Source organism: Perna viridis, chromosome 3, assembly GCF_037379345.1.
Source record: "Perna viridis isolate PV_CMFRI_1.1 ecotype Kerala chromosome 3, ASM3737934v1, whole genome shotgun sequence".
NCBI lineage: Eukaryota > Metazoa > Mollusca > Bivalvia > Mytilida > Mytilidae > Perna > Perna viridis.
Genome location: NC_142447.1, coordinates 35,664,184 through 35,691,456, shown reverse-complemented (window position 1 = coordinate 35,691,456; position 27,273 = coordinate 35,664,184). Strand labels below are relative to the sequence as shown.

Genomic DNA, 27,273 nt, shown 5'->3' with positions numbered 1-27,273 from the left:
TTGTGTTTAACCATACTTATTGGGGAATGCCATATTAGACTTGTTTTCTTTTGCAGGCCAACAGATCTGAAGTTAGAACTATCTGAGGGTGGAAAGACAGAATATATGGGATATTTACTGTTACAATGTACCCTGACTCCTAGAACATCACCATCTCCTAGGAAATCTGTAAGTCATGGCTATTACGTGATGTGGTCAATGTGGGTATCACTCAGTTACTGGTTTGTGAAAGGTTTTTAATGTATTCTTAAAAAAAGAAAAATATACATGTTGTTGGTATGATCATTATTCTATATGTTCGATGTGATATTTCTAAACTGCAAAACTTATAGTTAGATCTTTGTGGTATTTTGTGACTTGTTGGTTAATTGTTATAAGAATTCTATACATGACAGTGCCTCAGGAAAGCAGAAGGGATTCTCTCATCATGAAGCTGTTTTTTTTTTAAATTTATTTTTTTTTTATTATTATTCTCTATAAATATCCACATTATATATCTCCCGTTTTGCAGACAAACATTAAATTCAAGTAAAACAATGAAGGAACTTAAGTATAATACATGTATATTCTGTTTTATCTATACATGTACATTAGGACTTTAGTGGTTTATTTGATTTGTTGTCTTAAAGGTATGAAAATTGATTCATAAAAAAAGATTTTAAGTACATGTATAGACTTGAAATTTGTCATTAATTTATTCCCTGATGATGGTTATTCTATCAGCTGACAGAAAACAAATTATAAAGATGCATGGCTTGACTTGTAGTATGCCTTGTAAAAGCTTCTCCTTGATGTACTGTAGAAGGTGATAATGAGCCTTTATTGATTATTGTAACAGGTGTCTCTTACCTTGATGTTGTCATCACTTCTGTATCCACTTTAACGTTTCTCATTTCTTCTCTGTTTCGAGGTATGTTATTAAGTTTTCTGTTTTCTGGGGTGAAAATTAGGAAATACATTGAGCTGGTAGCCCAGATCATATTTTTATTTAATATTTTCTATATGTTCAACTAAATTTTAACCAAAGGTTTGGTAACCCAGCTCAAAATTTAGTAGCCATGGGCTACTGGGCAACTGCTAATTTTGATCCCTGATTATAAATTTGGTTATTGAACCTCAAATGTTATGGTAATCTTAAGATGTGTGACTTTAAGGACTGCTTAATGTTACAGTTATGAGATACAATTAGTTAGCTGAACAAAGCAAATATTGCTACTGTTCTTTAAGCATTTATTGTGATGTGTAGTTCTGTTTGTCGGTGCTGTACATATCTTTCCTTACTGTCTCTTTCTAACTAATGCTTTAACCCTGACAGAACCGTTTCGTACCATAAATTGATGACTGTAGGTATGGCCACCTGTGACCATAATATTTATATATCCCCTTCAATACAGTTGTATCTTATATGAGTCAGCATTGCTATTATGGATTATAGGAAGTATGTAACATATAATTTGCTATGCTATAAAGTACAAAACATTTTATCAGGTATTCTGTAAATTACCATGCAAATTGAATAAATTAATAAAATTCTAGATTTTCTGAATTACAGGGTACATTTAAAATGGTAGGTCAAAAAAGACAAATTCCTTATTCTTTTGTCATATATGTTGTAGTCTTTCATTGGTTCTCATTTTCATACAACTGCAAAAAAAAAGATTTCTAGTCATATAATTATATGGCCCTGTAGCAGTCTTCCTTGTGTTCATTCATCAGACATTTGGATGTTGTACAATAAGTTTAGTGTTTTTTAATGGCTTTTAGTAAAATTTTATACATGCTTCCATCCAACTAAAAGGAAAGTTACTTTAGGATTACATTCTATAGTTTTGTCTTCAACAAGAAGGCAATAAGGGGACTTAAAGAGCTGAAATTAGAGATCTTTTTAATATTACAATAAAAAGCCTGTATCTTAGATTACTTTTGGGGGGATTGTTTTAAATTATTTTGTATTGTAATGAGGTCTCTTTAAAGGTTTGGTTAGAATCTGGTCTAAATATAAACGTAAATTTAAGATCAGTTAATGAATTCATTCATTACAAGAAAATTATGATGGGTCAATTATTAAATCCAAATCATAAGAGACATTTATAGCTGGGATATGGTGTCTATATTTCCTCAAAATGTTCAGGGTTTGCCGGTTGCAGTTGTGTCAGGCAGCATCTGTAGAAAATTTTATAATGCAGTTAAAATCACAGAAAAAAGGAACTGGATTATGGTCTGTGCATCCATCTGTCTGTTCATTCCTATGTTACTGCGTAGGTTCACATTTGCATTGGTGACATCATCATTAAACTTGGTAGACATGTTATGCATGTGTTTCTGACTTGAAGGTGCAGAACAATCACACATTTATTTTATTTTGAAACAACTCCCCCAAACTTAAGTTTTTAGGATATGTGGGGATCTTCTTGTCCATAATCTACTTGCCTGTCCTATTGTTTTGTTTAAATTATTCTCATTGTAAACGGTGTAATAGATTTTGATATAAGTTAACACATCTGTAAATTATGAAAGGTGCATGTTGCGAAATAATACAGTTTGATATTTGAAAGAGGATACAATTCATTGTTAACAATATGTATAGGCGTTATGTATGCACTTAATCCTCATCTATATTAGGTTTGCACAAAAAAAATTATATGTATGATAGCTATGGTCAGCCATTAAAAAACTCAGATAGCCCAGCAAGTATATTTCATGTTAGTACATGTATTTGGAAGGGTCATTGAATTTTTGTAGTTTATTTACTGGTAATTAAAAATGACATTTTTGTTCATTGTTCTTTTAGAATGGGCTTTTTTATAGATTTTTTTTTGCACTATATGAAACTCTTTAATCTATTTATCTAAGGCTGCTTTAATTCTGGGTATCTTTTTTATCTTTAATTTGTGTTTTTATACGCCGTCTAAGACGGGTCGTATTATGGTATACCGTTGTCCGTCTGTCTGTCCACACGTCAGACAATAACACTTTCACCTACTTTTATGAAACTTATGTGAATTGTTCATATCTATTGATGTAAGCTCCCTTTCGATTTTGTTTCCGTGTTATGAATTTTTATACTTAAAAAAAAGGGGATTTTCACGTTTTCGGACAACAACTCAAAAACACTTTCACCTACTTTTATGAAACTTTGGTGAATTGTTCATATCTATTGATGTATGTTCCCTTCTGATTTTTATAAATTTCAGATTTTTTCATTTCCATGTTGTGAATTTTTATACTTAAAAAAAGGGGATTATCAAGTTTTTGGACGAGAACTCCAAGACTTTCACTAACTTTTATGAAACTTTGGTGAATTGTTCATATCTATTGTTGTAAGCTTTCTTTCGATTTTTATAAATTTCAGATTTTTCGTTTCTGTGTTATGAATTTTCATACTTAAAAAAGGGGGATTTTCAAGTTTTTGGACAATAACTCAAAAACACTTTCACCAACTTTTATGAATCTTCGGTGAACTGTTCATATCTTTTGAACTAAGCTCCCATCTGATTTCTATACATGTCAAATTTTACATTTCCTTGTTATGAAGTTTTAATCTTTAAATAAAGTCAGAAATGGCCAAGGGAAGTTATTCATTGAAAAATCATTAAAAGCAGACCATTTGTTATGATAGTGCCAAATTTTTGTACATTTGTTATTTTTTTTGGGGTGGGGTGAGGGGGGGGGCATTTGACAGGGTTCACAGTATTTCTAGTTGATCATATAACTTCATTAAAAGCATAAGGACAAGTTAAAAGGTTAAAAGGGCAATGGGCGTATCATGTGCTTAAAGCACAGCTCTTTATTTTTAATGTTATTCTGAGACTTATAGTTAGTAGTGGTATGGTAAATACCAGTATTGTGTATTATACACTTGTGTGAATTCATTATTTACTGTGCATGGTATTGTATTGGCTGTTAGAACTTTCCCTCATAAAGATTTTTTAATACTTCATAGCAGTATCACAGTATTTTGATTTTATTATGCAGATAAAACCATGTCACAAGATGAATTATTTTTATATTTATGTGTTAAATAATAACATTTCTTTGAGACAGATTGCCCAGCCCATTACTATAAATTTGAATCATAATGAAAATTAGTTACCAGTAATGCATACTGAGTTAATTACATTCAAAAGAGAAAATATTCAGATTTAATCTGTATATTATATATATATATGTGCTCATTAAAAGCAGATTTCAATATTACATCAGATATAGACTTCTCTGATATTGTGTTATTAGAACAGTTCTTCAATATTCTCTGCATTTCAAATGACAGGTGCCAAATAGTTCTTCCTGACATACTCACTTTTCTTATTGCTGCAGATACAAAATTTAGAAAAATAACCAGGGTTTTGATATGTTCTCTTTACAGTATACATCAACGACCCGTGGTAAGAGCACAAGGATGGGAGATACTGCTAAAAAGATGAAGAATCAAATATGGACTGGGGTTGTTACGATAGTATTGGTAGAGGGCAATAATCTCATTGCCATGGATGATAATGGATTTAGTGATCCTTATGTTAAGTTTAAATTAGGAACAGAGAAATATAAGAGCAAGGTAAGAGTTCACATAGGTAACATGCAAATACAGGTGTGAAATAGAATACTGGATAAACATACTCTAGCTTGGACTGTGTCACAACAAACTACTGTTTTATTCATACTGTGGCCAGTCAAAGTGAATTTCACATGTTTTTCTTATGTTTAATTGATATTTTAGGGTTATGTTGTGTTAATATTTAGGTTGGAATTGGAATAAAAACTTCAATGACAAAATGTATTTCAGTAGTTTCAGTTATGCTAAGTAGGAATTCTGTAGGCACAAACCTCAGACTCAGAAGAAATCTATGAACAAAACAATGTTAAGAACATCTCAAGTCAAAAGATAAATCGAAAAAATCAAAAGAACTAAAAGTACCTTTACACAGAAGAATAACATGAACTTTCTGTCTAAAACATGGATTAGAAACGAGAAAAAACAACCTTTAGGATGGCAACCAAAAGTAGATAAATGTATTGGCTATCAGGAAAATCATTTTGTTAATAACAAATATTTATTTAGCAAGCATTCAAGGACAAGAATAAAATGGTATACAAAGTAGACTGTCTCTTATTTAGATAAAAATTTCTGTTACTCTTGGGTCTATAATCAAATCATTGCCATAACAATACAATACCATTTATGACTAAATTGAAGATCTATCTTAATACCAACTTCATTCTTACTGCTATCATCTACTATATAAATACCACTCAAATAAAGCCGTAGAGATTCCATAGGATTTTATGAATGAATTATCAACAGTTTTCAGACTTTGTAGGCATTGATTAACAGTCTGCGCTGAAGACGCTATGCATTTTCAGTATTGATTAACTTTAGAAGTGTCCTGATCAGTGTGGGTCTATTTGTCTTGTATTTTTTTATTTCTTTCTATAACTTGTATGTCCAGTGTTGTTGTTGTTGTTGTCACTATTCTTGTTGTCAAAATAATATATTGTAGGCATCTACATTGCCTATTGCAGCAAGCCCTGTGAGGTTTAACATTCATAAATTCTCATTCTTAACCTTATGAGCAGCTCCACATATAATTCTGTTCAGGTTTCTTGATTTTTACATATTCTGGATATATAATGGTTCACTGATGGAGAGAATATATTTTATACTTAAACAGTGACAAACACAAATGCACATCAAACTGATGCAATTAACATCTTTGCAAAAGTTTAAAAATGCTATGTTGTGTGTTGAATAATATGATCTTAAGCTATATTTTTCCAAGGCGGGTTGGGTTCTTGAACTGCCAGTGACTAGTGGAACAGGAAAGAAAATTGCTTAAGTACATGCCACTTTTTGCATACTTTTCCATAAATATTGTGTAAAGAAGAAAAGAAAATGAAAGGAATGCATTGAAGGCTTGTATATTGATCCTGATAAGTGTAATTTTTTTTATATTTTTGATGCGAAACTTCCCTGTTCAGGCTATTTCTGCTGACTACTGAACTCTATCCAGTTTGGCAGATAACTATTACTGGGGACCATCTCGAGAATGTTATTTTTTCTTACACACGTATTGTTGAGCGTACTTTGATCTAGCTATGTTAGTACTTATCATTGAGTAAGTTTTAAGTTCTCCATGATTTTTTCAGTACATTTTAAATACAAATACAGGTACATGTATAATATAAAAGATTTGTATTAATTTTTAGCTTTGTCTTAGAATTTATCTGCTGTAGAACATAAAGTTATTGATTTAATGGTAACTCTTCCTTGATTTATTTATTTTCCTTTCTTATGTACTTATCTGAAATGTGTTAATGATCATGTATGTTAAAAGTGTCTGTCCTTGATAATTTTGTGGCATTACTCTGAGACTGCAGGTTGGATAGTTTTGTTTCCATAGTGATTAATTTTTATAGTCCTGCAAACATAGTGTCAGGGTATTAAGGTTTCATCCTGTCTATTCATCTGTCTAAACTACTTTCTAAGCAGTTTGCAGCATTGTTATGAAACTTTCTGGGCTATAATATAACCACATTGAAATAAGTATACTGACATGAGTTTATGTTTTGACAAAAATTCTAGAAATGATGGCTGTTGGACTTGCAAAACTTGGTCTCATGGGTTGTCCACAATTCCTTCAACGACCTGCAGGATTGCAATAAAACTAAATCGAGTGTTGTACTACCATATTGGGATGGTTTGTTCTCATGCAATGTCTACAACTCCTCCTCAAGAACTAGCAGGATTATTATGAAACTTAATGGGGTGTTACATTACCATATGGAAATATTGTCAGGTATTTAGGTTTGGACAAAAATATTGTAGAAATGATGACTGTTAGAACTGTTTTTCTAGAAAACCTCAGAAAAAAAGTTTTTGTTTTTTTTTAAATCATTAATTAAATTATGAAATGGAAGCAAATTGAGTGTCAAAAATGCTTAGTCTGTTTGCCATAAAAATTGTGTCCACCATGAATCATATGTCAACATTGGTTCCCAAATGTACAGGATTCAACAGGCTGCTGTGGAAGGTATTAATCCTGTTTGCAATGTCTTGGTTTACCAGTTTGATGGGAGTTATTTTACCACGCATATGATACTTTGGAACATTTTGTCAATTTGTTATGTATAGAAGTTAGGGTTGTATGACAATTATGTGGGTGCACAGATAAATCCAAGATGAGATAATATATTACATGGATCAAACTGGAGGAAGTAATTAATATTATAGATTGTTTATCAAGAGTTAAATGCAATTATATTAAACTTCATTGTGAAATTTTACTCCTTAGATTAATTTGTATGCTGAGGTAACCATTTTATCAATTTCATTAATTTCCATGTTCCATTACAGCTGTTTTTGGTTGTTATTTGGCAAATAACAGATGGAATGCATTAAATTAAATGTAATGTGTTCTATTCAATTAATGATATTGTTGAATTATCTGCAAGAATTTTAAATCACACTTCTTTTTGAAATGTCATGATAAATTTAAGATTTATAAAGTATTCTGCTTGATTTCTGAATGCCTTAGGTTAGAGAAACTAGAACATTTAATGAAGAATGAAGATTGCATGAGAATTTTTGTCAATATCTATTAGGGCTGTCATTCTGAGAGACAATTTACTGTTATTTAATTTACAGTTAGTGCTTTTAGGCTGTACTGCCCTTTACAGTTTGTCAAACATCTCTTGTAATGATTAAATTATATAGCATAAAAGTTCAAGCTTTCACTTTTCCATGTGTTTGACAGAAGAGTATATTGTACTTGATAAGATCATAATCAGATACATGCATTTTCCCAAAATCATGTTTTATCCTATTTATGAAATAATTATGACAAATTTGAGAAGATGTACTAGATTCAGGTGAGGACAAAGTTGAAGAATAAGTTCTTACAGTACAGAATTGATCTGACACTGATATGTATCCAAAAAAAAAAATTATATAGGGGTTCCAGAATATTAGTCAAACTGCATTAGCATAAAGAAAAAAAAATTGCTTTTCTACCACAGCAGAAATTGGATTTTGATTTTTTTTTTATAAATAAATGGGATATTACTGTAACCATCATATTTTTTGCAATGTACTAATATGTGATGAAAATTAAAGATTTGATACAATTAAACTTCTCATTCTTTCTGTAACAACCGATATTGATACTAGCTGATATGTATATTGGAATGGACATGGGAGAAACTGATTTTCACTAACAGTAATTTACTGACATGATTTCCTTAGAAACAAAATCATATTATTCAGTTATTGATGAAAATGGAGAAATATATGTTGATACTAGTAGTTTGTCTTTATATTGAATCCTATCCATTGTAATAGAGAAATCAGATGTGCATCATTATTTTTGTCTAATTTTAGGTGTTTCAAGGGGTAGGTTTTTTCTTTGAATATGTTCAGCTGCTGGGATGGTTGCTTTATATTTTTTTTAAATAAGTTTTAAACAAAGAGTAAGAGTGATTGCTTTGTTGGAGAGGAAATACATCCCGCTTTTCCTTTTCCAAAAATTTCATGGTATTTTATGCCTTTACATTTTCCTGGTATGCTATTTTTGTAAGAATGTATAAGTTTAAATTGCAGTCTTTATAAAAATCAGACAAATGGTGATTCATGCATGTCAAACACCAACTGAATTTGGTATTATTTCTTGTTCAGAAACAGTTACTGATCAGAATACCACTCTTATTTTTTTATTTAGTTATTACAATTTGGTGGTTGATTTTAGTGGAAGATAAATGTATGATTTTCTAAAAAGTGCAGATATGAGTGCAGAAATGGTTATTGTTAAATATAGCATATAAAGACCGTGAAACATTGTTTTGTTGAGTTTTCTACATCATGAATCTATTTACCATTGGAAGTGTCTGAATTTTATATTGAATGGTAGTTAAATGCTTCATTGGGGAATAACTTGTTCATAACCTTTATTTACCAAGGATTCTTAGTTAGCAGCCTGTTAACATAACAACAAGATATACCAGTATTTTTAGTACAAGATATATTTTTAGTACATGCCTTTTAGATTTTAAATATAGAAATTTTGTTTTTGCTGAGAGAACAGAGATATCCAATTAATCCACAGGTCTAAAAGGAAGAAAATAAGAACCACAAATAAACTGATGTAAGAAGTCAATTTCAAGTTTTCCAGAAATACCACCTCTGAACATACCTGTTAACCCTCCAAAGTAAACTTAAAATCTCTCATATAAAAATGTAAGATTTGTGGGAAGTTTTTGGTAGAAAATGAGTATATTTTTTTTGGAAGTAGCTATAAAATTTAATTTTTACATAAAATTTTTTCTCTTACATAAAAAATCTCCCACATGAAATAGTGTCAATGAGGGAGAATCTCCTACATGAAACAGTGTCAATGAGGGAGAATCTCCCACATGAAACAGTGTCAATGAGGGAGAATCTCTCACATGAACTGTTCCAAAGGTTCACAGTTATTCATGAATTTAAACTTTTCAAACAAACAATTACATACTTACCACAAATCTAATACCCACATAAAACAATTCTTCTACTATTGTCAGTTATTTTATATAATTCATTTTCACATTTTAGCATAGATTAAAGTCATTAAATCCACGCTGGTTAGAACAGTTTGATCTGAGACTGTTTGATGACCAATCACATGTTTTAGAGATGTCTGTGTATGACCATGATTCCAGAGGACGGGATGACTTTATGGGCAGGTATGTACAGCTGTTAGTAGATGGTAGAATGTGATGAGGAACAATAGTTTGATGAACTCAAACATTACTCCTTTATGCTGAAAGCCATAATCTCTGAGTGACAGAAATTTTTTTTTAATCAGCTCTGCATTTTCTATTTCTGGTTTTAATTATTTCAGTTTATTTAAGTGCCATTTGGTATTAAAATAACACCTTTTAACTTTTGAAAAAGCTAATCTCAGCTTATTACGTAATGCTGTTTGGTTGGAGAACATTGAAACTTGAAAGATTTCAAATAATTCTAAACCCATTGCAAGTTTGATAAACATTATGACTACACTATTGGTTAATAGTTTACAGTAAATGACTTTTCCCATCACATTAGATGAAGAAATGTTTGCTATAATTGACACCAGCAGGCAAAAACATAATTGAGCTCCTTAGTCCTGTCGTGTCTTGTGACAATACATAGTTCATTCCCATTTACAGACTAATGCTCACAAGTAGCTTATGGATTTAAAGAGCAATAATCATGAATAATGAGTCAATCTTAAGAGTGGCCCATGATAATTAGCTGTGCATTTGATGATTTAAAATCCCCATTGCTAAAAAGAATTTATTCATTTTGTTTTATCTGACTATATCAGATCTATATGAAGTATTTACTTAATCTTAAAAAAAAAAAAAAAAAAAAAAGAAAAAAAAAGATTATAGATATTAATGAGAATAGGTATGGTGCATGTGTCAAAAAGATACCAACCAACAGAGACGAAAATGTCAGCCCAAGGCCACCCATTGCTCTTCAATGATGGATGAGGAAATCCTCATACCACAGTGCAGACTGCAACTGGCCCCAAAATATCATTATACACATATACAGCGAAATAGTTGCCCCTATATACTCAAGTAACATGAAAAATAAACTAATAGTGAAAATGAAACAAGACATACAGAGGCCAGAAATTCCTCACTTGGGACAGGTGAAAAAACACAGCGGGGATAAAGTACTTTAGTTTGAACACAATCATCCCCTTTTAAAATCTAGTCACTGTGGAGAAAATATTACACAATTAGACACACCTAAACATCAGTTCAAAAAGGTCGGAGTCCTTTGTGACAATGAAAATAAAAAAAAACTGAATAAAAATGTACAACTAAGAACTACTAGAAGTTAACTGACACGCCAGCTCTAGATCACTTTAAACCTACTAAAAGTTATGTCCTCATCATATGTAAAATCAATCCCAATTCTTCTTTTATGCAGTGTTGAGAATCACAATGCATCATAAGTCATACAATAAGGACACAACCCATTTCATGCCAAAAACTGCTTTTAAGTATCGTGTTTTAATTTCTGTGTAAAGACCCTATGAGTGAATCAAAGTTAATACCAAAAAATGCTATCCTTAATGATTTGACAACAATGTCATAACTATATCCCTTAACAATGAGCCTATTCAACAATTTGGTTAACTTATTTGGTGAGTATCGAGCTTTTTGTGCTTTGTGAAAAATATTACCGTAAGAAGTGAGAGATACCCGCACATACTAATCCTTTACAAGTGCATTTGAGAGTGAGTTCCTTGAATCAGTTGAAAAACTTTGTGAATGTTTTTACAGGCTAGTGATATCGAAAACCTTGATGTAGTAATTTCTTGGTCATATAAAGATTCCTTTTGTTCAAATCCGAAACATTGTTAAATATAGGAACAAATCAAACCAGTTGTGATATATAAACATATGATGGTGACAAAGGGACGTCACCATCTAAAAATAAATAAAATAGTTGACAATAGGGAATGAAAAATGATCCCTTTTATTGTAAATTTAAGTATTAAGTTTACCATAATTGATATGAATACTAAAATCTATAAACGGACATTCTTTATTAACAATATTTGCTTTATATCTTCCAAATAACTTGAGGTGTTATTAAATTTTTTTACCAAATGTTGTTTGGAAGGTTCTTTATTTTTTCTAGCCTAAACTGAATATTACCCATATTCAGTTAAGTCTCTTCAAGTAGATAGTTTGCCTTGCCCTTCATATACATGGAGCTGGTTTCATATAGTACTGAAAATGAGATTACCTTCAATCTTTTCTGAACTCAAATCACTTGAAATTGAAGATCTGAGGAAACACTCAAGCATTTCAGTTGGGGATTTTTTAATGAAATCCAGGCCTGTTGCCTCTTGAAAGTTTCTGTCAGTTCATTTTAAGATGAATAATAAATCTTTTCCTTGAAATGAAAAGATTTCTTCATTTGAATTAGAACTTTAAGATATTTTTCATTGGACTTGTGGATTTAGAGTAATTGGTAGTATTCAATTACTCATTGTTCAGTGTTCTAGGATTCTCATTCCTTGCCATCCAGGACAATGGAAAGTTTTGTATGGGAAAAATACTTACAATCTGACACTTCCACTTTGGCAGTAAATAATATTTTCAAAAAGATTTGAAAAATTTTACAAAGCAGAAATTGAAAGAGTGAAATAGGAATTTCATAGGGAACTTTATCATGGAAACCTAAAACCAAAAGTACAATAACCCTTATTGTTTTATGCAGACATGTTTGGGGTAACAATAAAACTAATTTATCAATCAATTATACTCCTAATCTTTACTTATAGAATTAGGATGAACATAAAATGTCATTAGGCATATTTTATGTCTGCTCGGCTAGACATTAGAGACATTATTGGATGTCAATTTCATCTTACGCTTTGAATTACAGTACTTGGGGAAAATCTTATCTCATAAGATTCATTTGTTCCTGGTTTGGTCTTGAACAGCTTGATCAAGCAATAAGGCAAAAATGATGTGTAATTTACACTTCCCACTAAGGCAATAGATTTTCATTATTGCTCATCAATGCCTGAAAATGCTTTGAATTAAAATCAAATCATTATTGATTATTTCAAAATTAACTTGCCATGGTTTTCATTATACTCAGTTTTGCTGTTTTTAACCAAGTACATTTGTAAATCACTAAATTTTTGTTGCTCTAATTAAAGAGGTAGACCTAGGGTAAGGGACAACTTATGAAGTCAGTAATATGTTTGTATCATGTTCAAATTCACCAAAGGCTATCAAGCTTTCATTTGACATAGAATGAAATTAATCTAAGTTACTTTGATGCTTACTTGACATTGTTGTAAAATGCTGAATACAAACGTTCCAATGATTTTTTTTTAGAGTTGTGTCCCTTATACTAGGTCTACCTCCTTAAACTCTTGTAAAAATCTCTTTTGGTCTATCCAGAACATTTGTTTACTTATGATATTTATACATGGTAAATGGTCTTTTTTCACGACAGAGACAAGATATTCCTAGTTTTAGCCATGTGAGATTTCCTTATCTCACCTGCAGATGAGATTATACAAGGAGCTTTTATTATATCACATTAAAACATTTTGTGATGTCCTGTAAATACAAAGGAATTTTTGCAAGCAGGACACTCTGAATTGTAATATTCACAAAATTAATTTTTTAAGTGAGAAAAAGAATAAAACATGGCTAGAAATTGCAAGAATATGAAATACCAGGCCCCATTGATAAGCTTTCTAAGTTCTATCTTGGCAGAGCCTAGTTGGAGAACTTCATTGTCTGAGAGTTAGATTTTTAATATTTTTATTTGTTCTCACTAATGTAGATAGCATTGATATACATGTAATTTTTTTAAGTTGTTTTTATATATGATGCTGCTATTTTGATTTATTTCAGAGCTGTGATAGATTTATCAAATATTGAAAGGGAAGTAACTCATACAATAGAACAGTCCTTAGAAGATGAAGGAGGTGTTATCAAACTTCTGTTAACTATAAGTGGTACTGTTGGGAATGAGACAATCACTGATCTGGCTAACTATACTTCTAATCCATTGGAGAGAATAGAGACAGTCAGAAAATATGTAAGTTTATGACCTATATATTCATTGCATGCCAGTTGTTTAATCTGGTTCATAAACTGGTTACTTGGTCAATGTCATAAGCAGCCCAAAGATCAATAAAAATCTCAGAGAAACTTGTGGAACGGAAACATAACCCGTACTTCCTGGTAACCAGTTGTTTTGATTGAGAAACATTTTGGTCATCAGAGTTACAAAAGAGTAATATCAAGGGAACCAAGATTCTAGCGGAAGTCAACCGATTTTCAAAATCAGTGTCATAGAATATTTGATGATTAGCGACTTTGAAGACTTCTGTCTTTGATTTTTTTTACATAAATGGCCTGAAAGAACAGTGAACCCTAAATAACCAGAGGCCTCCATTAAGATTATATTCAATGCCTAAAGAACATGCTAAAACCAAACAACTGTCCCAATGAAAAAGTCTTCAGGCCCATAGGGATTCGGTTTAGGAAGGTTAGTTTTCTGTTATATAGACATTGGTCTTGATATAGACTGTCAAAAAATATTCATATTAATTACCAATCCACATAAAAGTCAGACACTGCCAATAGTAAAGTGATTCATGGGTCAGAAAAACCCACCAAACAAACGATGCTTTTTTTAGTTTACATATGCTATACTTTCACATTACAACAATCTTTTCTGCATTCAAATCTGCACTTTTAAGAAAATCATATATTCATCTCCCACTGAAATCAACCGAATGAAGCAAAATCAAGAACAATAACTCTTCCAAAGTGCAAATTTCATGTACAATCTATATCTCAAAGCACAAACAACCTAATGAAAAACTAAGACTGGTTATGTGATAAGTAACTGTTTCTGAACAAGAAATAAGACTGAATTTGGTGGATTTTTAACATGCATAAATCACCTTTTGTCTGATTTTTATCAAAACAGCTACTTAATTATAATACTGGCATTGATCTTCAACAACTGCTAACCAATTTATAATAGATCATTTCAGAATACTGTATGCTATATATAAAGAAAAATGGTGAATATGGAAATTATTTTGTTCATTTGAAAAAAAATTCTTGGGAGATAAATTTATTTGTTTTATTACTTTATAACTTATTGGGTAATTAGTTGTCTTGTTAATGTTTCCCAGTATTTGTAAGTAATAGAAAAAGCTTGAAGAGATACAGATTCTTCTTCAGTAATTAGTGGTTTAAACTATTTCTCCACTCAAAATGGTAAAATTAGAATTATCAAAAAGCAAGCACTAGCAAGCATGTTAAACTTTATCATATAGAGTGGGAAAATAAATCAAGTAAGAATAGGCTGTAGGAGTAATGATTTCCTCTATCATATAGAAATGTAAATTTGCAGGAAAACTCTCACGGAAATTTAATCACCACCCGTTGGTTAAAAAGTCTCATGCATTTTTAATCACCAGCTTAGAATTGGAGAAATTAAAATCTATGATTTCATTAATTTTGACTAATGAAATACTTACATATTACATGTTAAAGGTTAATGTATTATTAACATTTCATTTAATTTTCAGGGTTTATTCAATTCCTTTAAAAATGTTAGAGATATTGGATGGCTACAAATTAAAGGTAGGCAAACCATAGTCATTTTTTTAAATCATTAATTCATTAACTGGTTAAATGACTATATATATTTTTTTCCTTTGATATAGAACAATATATGAAGGAACAATGGACTGCATGTATTGAACATAATTTTTTTTATATTATTTTTGGTGCAACACAAAATATTGACTACAGTGAAATGCTGTGAAAAAAAATGAAAACATATACCATTGACTCTCTTGTTAGCTGTGATGCATATAGGCATCTGGTAGATCTCTGTAAATAAATTTGACAAGAAAAACACTGGCTTTAGTTATTCTAGACAATATTAATGTCATAGTTGAATGAAAGCAGAACTATTAAAATCTGTCTGCACTTCATGGCATTGAAGAAAGTATTATGAAGAAAATTTCATGCATGTTATTTATATTTTCTATCATCTTAACAGCTTCCTGGTTTAAAATAGAATCTTTAGACTTATACCAGAAGGGATCTGGTTATTTTCATTTCATTATCATTGCCTTTCTGTGTTTTTGATTAGGTTATTATCTGATTAACCTTTAAACAGCTAATGTAATTTGATTAATGTATAGTATTTTCTTTGCAGTATTTCGTGCTCAGGGACTCCTTGCTGCTGATTTTGGCGGGACCAGTGACCCATTCTGTGTTTTAGAATTAGATAATGCTCGACTACAGACACAAACAGAGTATAAAACACTCAATCCAGAGTGGAATAAAGTATTTACATTGTAAGTAACTGTTTTGTAAAGATATTTAGTCACTTCTAATTACTAAACAACAAAGCAAACTAAAGCATGAAACATATACCATTTGATGATTTATTTTTGTGGGTGTAAAATTTGACAATTTTGAAGCAAAAAGGTATACTTAATATTTCTAATTCTAATGGATGCCATGTGATACACTGAGTGCTTAAGCCCAGAGTTAATGTTTTGCAGAATTGATGTAAACAGACATTTTTAGATAGACCACTACAGGGACATTAATATGCATAGTTACGGTATCAGAATTTTCTATGTTGTGTTATTGCAAAACTTATTATAGTGCAGACATAGTTCTGCATTATATTTTAATGGGCAGTTATACTTGAAAGAGGTTTATTTTTGATAATATTGTATTCTTTACTCTATATATAAATAATCACTTTCCATGTTTCTGAGTGAGAGTTAAGGATCTATTCTCAGGAATTTACAGGTTTAAATGTCATGACTTGCATGCCTTATATCCCATCAGTAAAAGTGTGTCAATATTTGGTGGTTCTAAAGCATTAATCAGTAGAAATTTAAACTTGCAATGATTTGCACTTCAGTGTTATTATAACTTTGTTTTGGACTTTGCAGCTACAAAGCTGATATTGTGTACTATAGAAAAGTAGATGCTGTATAATATATTTTAAGGTATTAACCCAAATTGGGGTCATAGCTTCGTGTCAACAAATTCTTTGTTATGAATAGTTTTGATTCAATTCTTTATTGCAGCAATGTTAAAGATATCCATTCCATACTTGAAGTCACAGTTTATGATGAGGATCGTGATAAAAAAGTGGAATTTTTGGGAAAAGTAGCAATTCCTTTGTTACGGGTTAGTTACTACTTTCTGAAGGAGGGGTATACTGTTTAAATCTTGTCAGTCAAACTTTTTCATGTATTAGTCCCCCCCCTCCCAAAGTACTTATCACAGTTGTTTTGACACATGCTTTATATTGATGTGTCATTTAGTGGGAACCGATTTTGTGCTTTGGGACTACAACTTCCTTTATGGTAACTTATATTTTGACTCTACACTAAAGTCAAAGTCTTGGGAAACACATGTGGGCACAGCTTACAACTTCCTTGTTATCAGTTGATTGTATTAATTTTCATTCCAACTGAACATAAATTTAACCAGTTCAAATCATATTTGAGTAGTCTGTTTCAGATTTGTATAGTAAGACTAATCAGATTAGGAAAACAAGACAGATTGACTTTATGTTAACAATGAAAACTTGTCATTAAAATTTATTTTAATTTTCAGATAAGGTGTGGTGAAAAAAGATGGTATACATTAAAAGACAAAAAGTTGTTGGGAAGAACTAAAGGTGCTATTTTATTGGAGATGGATATGGTTTCAAATCCTGTAAGACATTATTTAGGTTGTTCAATTTTATTGAATGCTTTGGAGAATTAAATTTCAGTGTGGTTATAAATTATTTACAGAGAAGAGCAAGACTCTAAATTATAATTTAGAAAACGATTTAAACAAATTCTAAAAGGCACACCTGTTCATTGTTTATCATGATTTATTTGTGTTTTTTTTTTCAGATTAAAAGTGCAATTAGAACAGTTAACCCCAGGGAAGAGAAATATATGAAACCTGAACCAAAATTTAAAATATCTGTGAGTAATTTTCTCATTGTTCACAAATATAGCTGTATACAATTCAGTTTATTTCCTGTACTTTTTTTGTCTTTAAAGGAAGGGGGTTATATTGTGGCCAATCTGTCTGTCTGTTCATTTGTTCTTCATCTGTCATTTCCTGGTTTCTATCTCCAACTATTCTTAATTGCTGAATGGAATTCGATGAAATTTGTTCACATTCTTTATCAGATGATGGCATTATGTACCAATGATTTTTTTAGGTTTCCTATATGGTATGTTGGGAGGAGAGTGAGGATATTTTTTAGGTTTCCTATATGGTATGTTGGGAGGAGAGTGAGGATATTTTTTAGGTTTCCTATATGGTATGTTGGGTGGAGAGTGAGGATATTTTTTAGGTTTCGTATATGGTATGTTGGGAGGAGAGTGAGGATATTTAGCGTTGCTTACTGTTTTTCTAGTTTTGAAATATAATGCAATAAACAATTTAAATACTACAAGGTTTTACCAATCTATTGTGCATTTATGTTTTTTTTTACAGCTAATGAAGAGAAACATAGCTAGAGTAACACAGATGATAAGTTCAGTCACAGAATGTGGGAAGTTTCTACAAAGTTGTTTCGAATGGGAGTCTAAACCTCGAACTATTACTGCCTTTATTGTAAGTTTTATAAAGTTTTGAAAATACAAAAACAAACAGAAAATAACAAAAGCAAAAAATGTCAAAGCAATTGAAAATAAAATTAATCACAAACTATCAAAATAATTTTCCTTTTCTGCATTGAAATATACCACTAAAGTGTTTTCATGAGTTTAGAAATAGATGTTGTTGTTTGCCTGTTTTCCTGTATTTTTTGTTAGGTTGGTTTAATCACAAAAAACCACATGTTCTCAGTTGAGTATCACTAAATGCTATATTTTTATTTTAACAGGTCTTTCTGGTCTCAGTTTGGTTTTTTGAACCATACATGTTACCTATTTCACTTCTACTGGTTTTCCTGAAGAATCTTGCCTTTTCTTCAATGCAAACTGCTTTCTCTACAGAACCAGCAGATGATGTAAGTCTAAAATGGTGATGTGACGAAAGTACTTTTGCTGTTCTTTATCAAATAGTCTACCATTTTGAATTAATTTCCAAGGCATTTGCATGGCTATAATTGCAGACGTGTACTGTAATACAGTATTATTTGGTAAAAAATAAAGGACTGTAAACTGTAAACCATGAAATTTTTTTTTTATAATTTTTATTTGGTTGTTGTTTTTAACAAGACCAAAAATGTGAAAATTAAATTGTCATGAATTATTTCTTTAAAGAACATTATAATACAATTTTAGGAACATTTAAATCTTCCTGAGAGCAGATTCATTGCAGAAACCTCTAAAAAAGATGGCATGAAAATTTCCTGGTTAACAGTAAACACAAGTTATGACAACACTAAAATTATTATTTCTCGTAAATCATTAGATAGATTGTGTAAAATGTTCTGTTTTCTGAGACAAATTTAAGTACCTTGTGTAAACATATCTTCAAAGTCTTTATGCTAACATTGCCATGCTTAAAAAAATTGATTTTAAGTTTGTTTGTGTATTAAGAAGTGTTTATTTACAATATGGGCAATTTCCTTTCCAGTTGTATGTAGATGAAGATGATGATGATGATGACGATGAAATGAAATCAGAAAAAGTAGGTCATCCTTACCTCAAGCTTCTTACTGACAACCAATGGCATTCCTGCAATGTATTTGCTTCTTTGAAAGCATTTTTAAAACTAAAACCATTATTTCCCTGGGTTTGGCTGGGAGATATTTGCTTTATTGTTTGAAATTCTTAAAAGTTATTTTTCCTTGAATACACAGCTTATGATATTTTGAGATCACAGGTCCACTTCACAAATCTTCCAAAATATCTTGTTTTGGTATAGATTTATAACTTTGATCATGACTTCTTAGATAAACAGCAGCAAAATAAATACATTGTAATATCTGAAGAAATCCACACATAATAACCCTTCCACATGAGAGAAGAGACTCCCACAAAATCAATAAAAAAATTACTATTTCCCACATAAAAATGCAAGGTCTGTGGGAGGTTTTGATTAAAATTACAATAATTTCTGGGAAAAATACTAAATAATTGAATTTTTAAATCAAAGAATTACTTTCAAGTGAAAAGTGCTGCACAAGACAGTGTCAATGGGTAGATCTCCCACATGAACTGTTCCATAGGTTAACAGGTATGAGAAATCATGCTATTGTTTGTATTATGATATTTAAATTGGGTAGAAATCTATGTTGAATAATTTATACAAAGAGGGGAGAATTTGATCAGAGATTTGTTAGCATTTATTGATTTGTTTACTCAATATTGACAGAAAAAGGTACAATTATCAATTATAATGCCTTTCACCTATCAGCATTCTAAATACTGCATCTTGTCTTTGAAACTTTATCATCTTTTTCAAATTAGTAATATTGCTTCCTACAAAAGCCAAAAGATTTTTTTTTTGGCTTGTGTGTCAACTTCAGACATGATTTTTTTATTTTATTTTAAATTGGAAATCCCATTTTTTTAAGTCCAGATTTTACAGTTAAGATTTTTTTTACTGTATATTTACTTTCAATTTTAATAAAACATTACATACAATGCCAAAGGTATATTCCGAACACTATAGAACTACATTAGCTACATGATGTTTATTATGAAATCTTGAGTTACAAAGTGTAGGGTTTGAACATGTGCTTGAATAATGAGTTGACCTTCCAAATACATTTTGGTAAAATACTAATCCTTACTGGGGATTTCACAAGGAAATAAAGTGTGTTTATATTTCTTTCTCTAGGAAGATTTGTTTCTTCTACTACATGTGGTAAATGATAATTGCTTGTTATGAATCTGTAAAATAGTTTAGCAAATGCTCCTTGAATTCAAATCAGTTTTACAGATATTGTAATTTAAGGAAATTTTATGATCTGCAAAATAGTTTAGCATTTTTAAGTATATTTTTAAATGTTCTTTGAATTCAAATTAAGTTGAAGGGAATTATATAACTTAAGTGTAGCAATGTGTTCAATTTTTACCAGTATACAATTTGATCAGAGCAGTGATGACATATACGATACTTAAGCCCTTCAGCACTTATGGTTTATGAGAAGATACCTGTCAAAGATTTACTTGACAAATACATTTAAATTGCAATTTTTTTTTATTATGAAATTTCCAGACTTTTGCAATAAATCATTATGTTACTTTTTTGTATTTTTATGAGGTATTTTTGTATAGAGAATATCTGTTTAGTTGTTAATAATACATGTGGTTATAAGCCTTTGAAAATTATTGGCACTATACAGGATTTCTTACTAAGTTAAAACTAAGATTGCTTGTTATTGTATTGTATGTGTCCTATATACAATGTATAGCTGAATGACTTGGGACATCAGTTGAATTATAAGTATCACATCTAAGTTAGAATAACGATGATCTAAGTTAGAATAACGATGACCCAGATTAGAATAACGATGACTCAGATTAGAATAACGATGACCTAGATAGAATAACGATGACCCAGATTTAATATTAGATTTTAGTTAATGATAAAAATTTTCAAACTTTCATTCTATCAATTGAAAATTAACTTCCCATACAAGTCTTGCTAGTTATGAAATTGAGATTTTGTTTTTAATATTTTTCTGTTTAAAAATTTGATAAAGTTTTTAAATGCTTTTTTTAAATGAACTCTGTACAGAAAAAGGTAATTTGTAAGATAGCTGTCACCTATCTGCATCCTTGTTCGCCTGTATCATATTTTTACAAATAATGAAATTTCTAAAGGAAACAGTGCATTCAGATGTCAATGAAACCAAAAACACTTTTAATGTCAATATCAGATTTTTTTATCCTGTTTATATATGGTTCTACTAATTTGATTGGGATTTGACTGCATCTTGGGGTAGCAATATTTGGACATTATGGACTATTTAGATTTATTTATTTGAAGGTGTTTTTTTCTGGTATCAAAAGCAAATGTACCTGTTTGAGGTCACTGTTAGAAAAAAAAATTAATTCTTCTGACTGGTTTGGTGGCGCATGACAGTCAGACTTGGATGCCCTCTTGTTTTTTATTTTCCAAATTCATTTTCTTGATACTGTTACTTGTATCAAACATTTATACTATATTTTTGGACTGCAAATGCATTGTTAGACATTTATTATCCTGAATGACTGTTTCTAGATTAACAGACTAAGCTGGTGTTCTGATCTAACTCACCTCTATAACTGTTAATAGCTCCTTATTCATAGTTAATCATTATAAGGGCTAATTTATATTTTGAAGTGTATAACAAGGTTAATTAAATGTCATGATGGAAATTACACAGAGAGTGTAGTATTTTTATTTTTTTTATTTTGACACAATGTATGTTTCTCTCAGTTACTTGCTATGATGTAAATGTCAGAAACCAACTCTGGACCAATCTTACATCAGACTTTTGACTGTTTTTTTTTTTGTATTTACCTACTGAATATGAATTAGCCCTGCTTTACATATAACATTGTGGATCAAGTTTCTAACTGCATACAGTTATGACTTAGAATGTGTATTTTACATCTGGTGTGGGTATAACGGTACCGTGTGTTTGGTATGAACAATTCTTCATGGTTATGGTTTGTTACTTTTCCTTCTATGCTTTAGCAGAGGCAGCTGATTTATTTTTACACACTATGCATGCGCTAGATTCATCTGGCCTTAAGCATGATTTTATTTACTGATCTATAATCCCTTGTTGATAGATATTTGATACTCAGTATTATAAGATATAAACTACCATACTTCTTGAATGAACAGACAATTATGACTAATTGCACTTACATATATTTGCATTTGTTGATGTGTATTAATTGATAATCTTTAAACTGATTTCTTTACAAAATGGCATAGATTTTCTGTCATGCTGATATAGTCCTTGCATTCATTGGTTATCAGTTTTCTTGGTTTGTTGAAAAGTGGGGTCTCAAAATTAACATTTTAAATTTTAGACATCTTTATGAAAAGAATGTTGTACTTGGATCAATGCAAACCATGGAAATTGGTATATCAAGAATAAAATTTTTTACAAATTTTCTCAAAATGGACAACTTATGTCTATATATTTATTCATTCACAGGATGAGAGAAAAAGTGTACATGAGATCTACAAGGCAGCACAGGAAGTTTGTTTACAAGTACAGCAGGGTATGGATATGGTTGCCTCTTTGGGAGAGAGAGTTAAAAAGTAAGGACTGGTTAAGTCAGATGTGCCAAAAAAAAAAAAAAAAGGAATTGTTTTCTTCAGGCTTTTGATATTTTGTGCATTTTCTTTTGATCTGTCTGTGTCATTTTGTAATGAAATAAGTACTATGTGTTATCTTGTTGTCTTAAATTCGAAAACTTTCACAGTCATTTCATGTAATTTTTCATGTTTTTTAATACCATTACTGATCCATCTGTCCATTCATCTTTTTAGTTCACCTGGCCAAAGGCCACGTGAGCTATTGCCATCACTTGACGTCCATCTTTGTTGTTGTTGTCATTAACAATTTTTCAAAAAATCTTCTCCCGACACTACTTGACCAATTGGAACCAAACTTGGTATGAATGTTCCTTGGGGTATCCTGCATAGAACTGGTGTGGGGATTTTTGATCTGTCAAAAAACATGACTGCTGTTATGTTACTAAAAATAGAACAAAGGGGTCAGTCAAAAGTTTTTCTCATATATCTCCAAAAACTGTTAGGGTTAGCCAAATTCTTTCAATTGCTGAAATGATCCTTATTATAAGGCCTGCAAAAGTCTCTAGGGATTAAAGTTGTCAGATGACTACTTGTAAGGTGAAAAATGACAGATATTTTTTTTTTTTTTTTTTTTTTTTTTTTTTATATAGTTTTCAGCCAATATCTTGAAAACTATTATTGATAGAATGAAACTTTCAGTTGCTGAAATGATCCTTATGATAAGTCCTACCAAAGTCAAAATTGTTGGACAACTCCTTGTGAGAGTTATTGCCCTTGAAATGCAAAAATTTAACCAGGTGAGCAATTCAGGCTCCTGGGAGCCTCTTGTTTTTTTATTACTGTTTGTGTTTATGGAAGGAAGCTTTCTTTTGTTTCACTGTTATCAAATTTTTGTTCCTATAGCTGGTTATGATTACTTTTGAAGATGGGCAAGTGTATTATATGCTTTATGGAAGTGAGAGATATGGCTAGCTGTAAAACCTGGTTTAACCCTGCATATCACTTTGAAATGCCTGTATTAAGTAAGGAACGTAGTCAGTGGCTAATTTCAATTGGCACTTCATATCTAAAAGTTAAGTAATTTTACCTTCGATAAGCACAGCTGTTGATATCAATATTGCAGCTACTAGTATAGTTTACAAATCCTGCCTTTATTGCCAATGTATGTTGGTTGATTTTTTTTCATTTGAATATTTTCAGCACATTCAACTGGACAGTAACCTGGTTATCTACATTTGCTGTCATATTGCTCAGTATCGGTGCTGTGATATTGTATTTCATACCAGTCAGATATCTTATCATGGCTTGGGGTAAATATCTCAGATGTTTGAAAAATGCCTTTATTTCTGTAGGTTGTCGTTGCCATTTTTGCTGAACTGTCAGACTTCTACGTATTCCTCTTTGACATTTAAATGTTAGTAAAATCACTGATAATTGTTTAGATATATGCTTACCTTTTTCATACCATTGCAAAGAAAATTGTGACCATATAATGGTATCAAACTGTGGTCGTCTTTATCAGGCCTACATAAACAAATTGTTTTCCAGACAATAACTTTAGTATAAGTATATTGATCTTTATGACATTTTATCACAAGGTGCTATACCACAGAAGGAAGGCTAGGATTGATTTTGAAGGGTGTAACGAAACCATTTACATATAAAGAGACCAAAAAAGGGGCTAGAAGTAAGCATTTTCATGATGTTCCAAAAATAAACTTGACTGTAAGTGAATGGATCTTTATGAAATTTTACAACAGGGTGCCATACCACAAAAGGAAGTTTTCACTTGAACATTGTAGGAATTAGGGGCCAAAAAGTGGCCAAAAAAAATCATTTTCATGATGAGTTCAAGACAATTACTTCACTCAAAGGGAATGGATCTTTGTGACGAAGTACCAAGAAGTGTCATACCTCCAAGGAAGGCTTGGAATTTTTTTGTCCACCGCCACTATGCGGAAGGGGTCATAGAAGTATCAGTGTTCATCCCTCCGTCTGTCTTGGAGGACTGTGTACACAACTCCTTGGAAAGTGCTTGACAGATTTGATCACTTTTTGTAGGATTGTTAGTCACCATGTGTAGTTGATCATATTACGCTGCTATTTATATTTTGACAAATTCTATAGGAATTATGGGACTTTGCTGAATTTGTACATGATACACTTTAGGAACACTTTGTGGACACAACTCATCTAATACCACTCAATGGAATTTGTTCAAATTTTGTAGGATTGTAAACCATCATATGTAGTTGATAACATTGTGTCACGATTTTGATTTGATAAATTTGACAGGAGTTATGAAACTCTGTTGAATTTGTACATGCTACATCATAGAAACACTGTGGGTGCAACTCCTTGGATACAGCACAATAGATTTAGTTCACTTTTTGTAGGATTGTTAGCCATCATATGTAGCTGACCATATTGTACTGCCATTTTATTCAACTAATTTTACTGAAGTTATTGGACATTTTTGAATTTGTACTTGCTACACTATAAGAACAGTTTGTGTACATAACTCTTTGAATACCACTTAACAAATATTTGTTTGAAATTTGTGGGATTGTAAGTTGCAATGTGTAGTTGATCATATTGCGCCACCGTTTTGTTTCAACTGATTTTACAGGAGTTATGGGACTTAGTTAAATTTGCACATGCTATATTATTGGAACACTTTGTGGATGCAAATCCTCAGATACCCCTTAATGGATTTGATTGAATTTAGTAGAATTGTTACTTACTGTGTGTAGTTGATCATAATGTGTCGCCATTTTGATTTTACAAATTTTACAGGAGTTATATTTATATTTACATTTATGGGACTTTTGCACTTCAACTTTTTTATGGCAGCCAGGGACATATGGCTAGGAGTTGCTTATCTGGGGTTGTAACTGGAACCATTTAGGATTAAGGGATTACTTTTGTTCTGGTTGAATTCTTATCATGTGTCAAATATTTGTACGGAATCAAAATTCAGAGCTGTATCAAGCTTGTTGATGTGTCCATGCTTGCCCCAAGTGTTCATGGTTTGACCTCTGCAGTCATATCAGGTTGGCTCAGGGAATCATTTTATTTCTGTTAATTTTTAAAGATTCCAAGATTTCTCCTCTATGATACAGGTAATGCGCGGCTTTCATAAATCATATCTTAAACAGAAAATGTTAGTTACTTGTATGAAGCCAAATATGGTTGTGAATTGTTATAAGATATGATTTTCAAAGTAAATGTATGAAACTGTATTAACCTCTCACCTCATAAGGTGTGACCAAGATGCATCATTTTGTGTTGACCTTCTTAAATTAGATATAATAACCCATTTAATTGTCTTTTTCAGGTATCAACAAATTTACAAAGAAGTTGAGAGCTCCTAATGCAATACCTAACAATGAATTATTAGATTTCTTGTCTCGTGTTCCTTCAGATAGTGAACTGGTATGTTTATTTACGACAGAGTTTGACAAATTGGAACAAAAATATGTGTACTTTATGGGTGATACTTAAATTACTTAAAACTAGCTTTTGAAAAAGTGATAACATTTGAGCAGATAGGCTATAGATTTTGGTTTCTAATGCTTTCAAGAGGAAATCTGCTTTTTCATACCATGAGCTGGAGGTATATAGTGTCTGTCCTTTCATCATTTTAAGGTGGTATCTTCTTTAAGTAATTTATAACTATAAAAATTCAATCTTTGCTCGTTGTTTACATACATATTGAGGATGTGCACCTTCTATTATGCAGGAATTTGTCAAATATTTAATTATTACAGTATCTGTTGAACTTAGCTTGTACCTTGCCATTTTTTGTCAATATGTTGTGGATGACCTAATTAAACTTTACCCATTGTCTAAATACATATTGAAGATATGCATTGTCTATTATGAAGAAATTTGATATTAATTATTGTGGTATATGTTGTACTTAGCCATCATTCATTTAGTTATGGGGAAGTCTTAACTCTATTCACCAAAGTTAACTTTACTACTTGCTGTGAATTATAATATTATCCTCTCATTATAGGTACAATATAGAGAATTAAGACCAGATATACCAAATCTAAAGAAAAAGAGATCATAGCAGATAAATACCTGGTTGTAAAGAACTTGCTCATTTATGTTCTCCAAAGAACTCAAACTTGAATCATTCCTTTCTAGAAATCCATACCAAAGGGGAAGTAACTCCATTTGTGTTCAACACTTACTTGTACAGACCAATTTTACTGTTTGTTATTATTTTATTGTTATCATATGTTTTGTTTTGTTATAATTTTTAAATGTGTTATCACTTAGGATAGGTATCATTATCCTGATTATTGGTGTACATAATTTTTTTTCTATTTATTTTTCCCTTTGATTTCTTGTTTTAGTTGCATACATTTGGGTTTTGTATTGTCGTATTTGTCTTATGACAGCACTTTTATGCAATAATAGTGAGCCGGTTAATTATGATTCTTTTCATGCATTTTGTAGATGTTGATTACTATTATGCAGAAT

The 27,273-nt window shown here is 31.0% G+C and overlaps 1 protein-coding gene across 10 annotated transcripts in view; it reads left to right on the top strand.

Moving 5' to 3' along the window:
* Positions 1-27,273, top strand: part of LOC148622043 (multiple C2 and transmembrane domain-containing protein 1-like) — a 74,356-nt gene extending 47,083 nt beyond the window's left edge. For 8 of the 10 annotated variants that reach the window (XM_088571547.1, XM_088571550.1, XM_088571553.1 and 5 more), the window contains 17 exons: positions 57-168; positions 4,367-4,555; positions 5,060-5,086; positions 9,581-9,711; positions 13,414-13,600; positions 15,111-15,165; positions 15,749-15,890; positions 16,641-16,743; positions 17,176-17,277; positions 17,463-17,537; positions 18,058-18,177; positions 18,449-18,574; positions 19,147-19,200; positions 22,676-22,782; positions 23,980-24,089; positions 26,117-26,214; positions 26,801-27,273. In XM_088571547.1, the coding sequence (XP_088427673.1) occupies positions 57-168; positions 4,367-4,555; positions 5,060-5,086; positions 9,581-9,711; positions 13,414-13,600; positions 15,111-15,165; positions 15,749-15,890; positions 16,641-16,743; positions 17,176-17,277; positions 17,463-17,537; positions 18,058-18,177; positions 18,449-18,574; positions 19,147-19,200; positions 22,676-22,782; positions 23,980-24,089; positions 26,117-26,214; positions 26,801-26,857 (1,795 nt within the window). In that variant the 3' untranslated portion in view covers positions 26,858-27,273. Of the gene's footprint in view, positions 1-56; positions 169-4,366; positions 4,556-5,059; positions 5,087-8,374; positions 8,387-9,580; positions 9,712-13,413; positions 13,601-15,110; positions 15,166-15,748; positions 15,891-16,640; positions 16,744-17,175; positions 17,278-17,462; positions 17,538-18,057; positions 18,178-18,448; positions 18,575-19,146; positions 19,201-22,675; positions 22,783-23,979; positions 24,090-26,116; positions 26,215-26,800 lie in introns of all 10 variants that reach the window. The other 2 variants (XM_088571548.1, XM_088571549.1) reach the window with 2 other exon arrangements.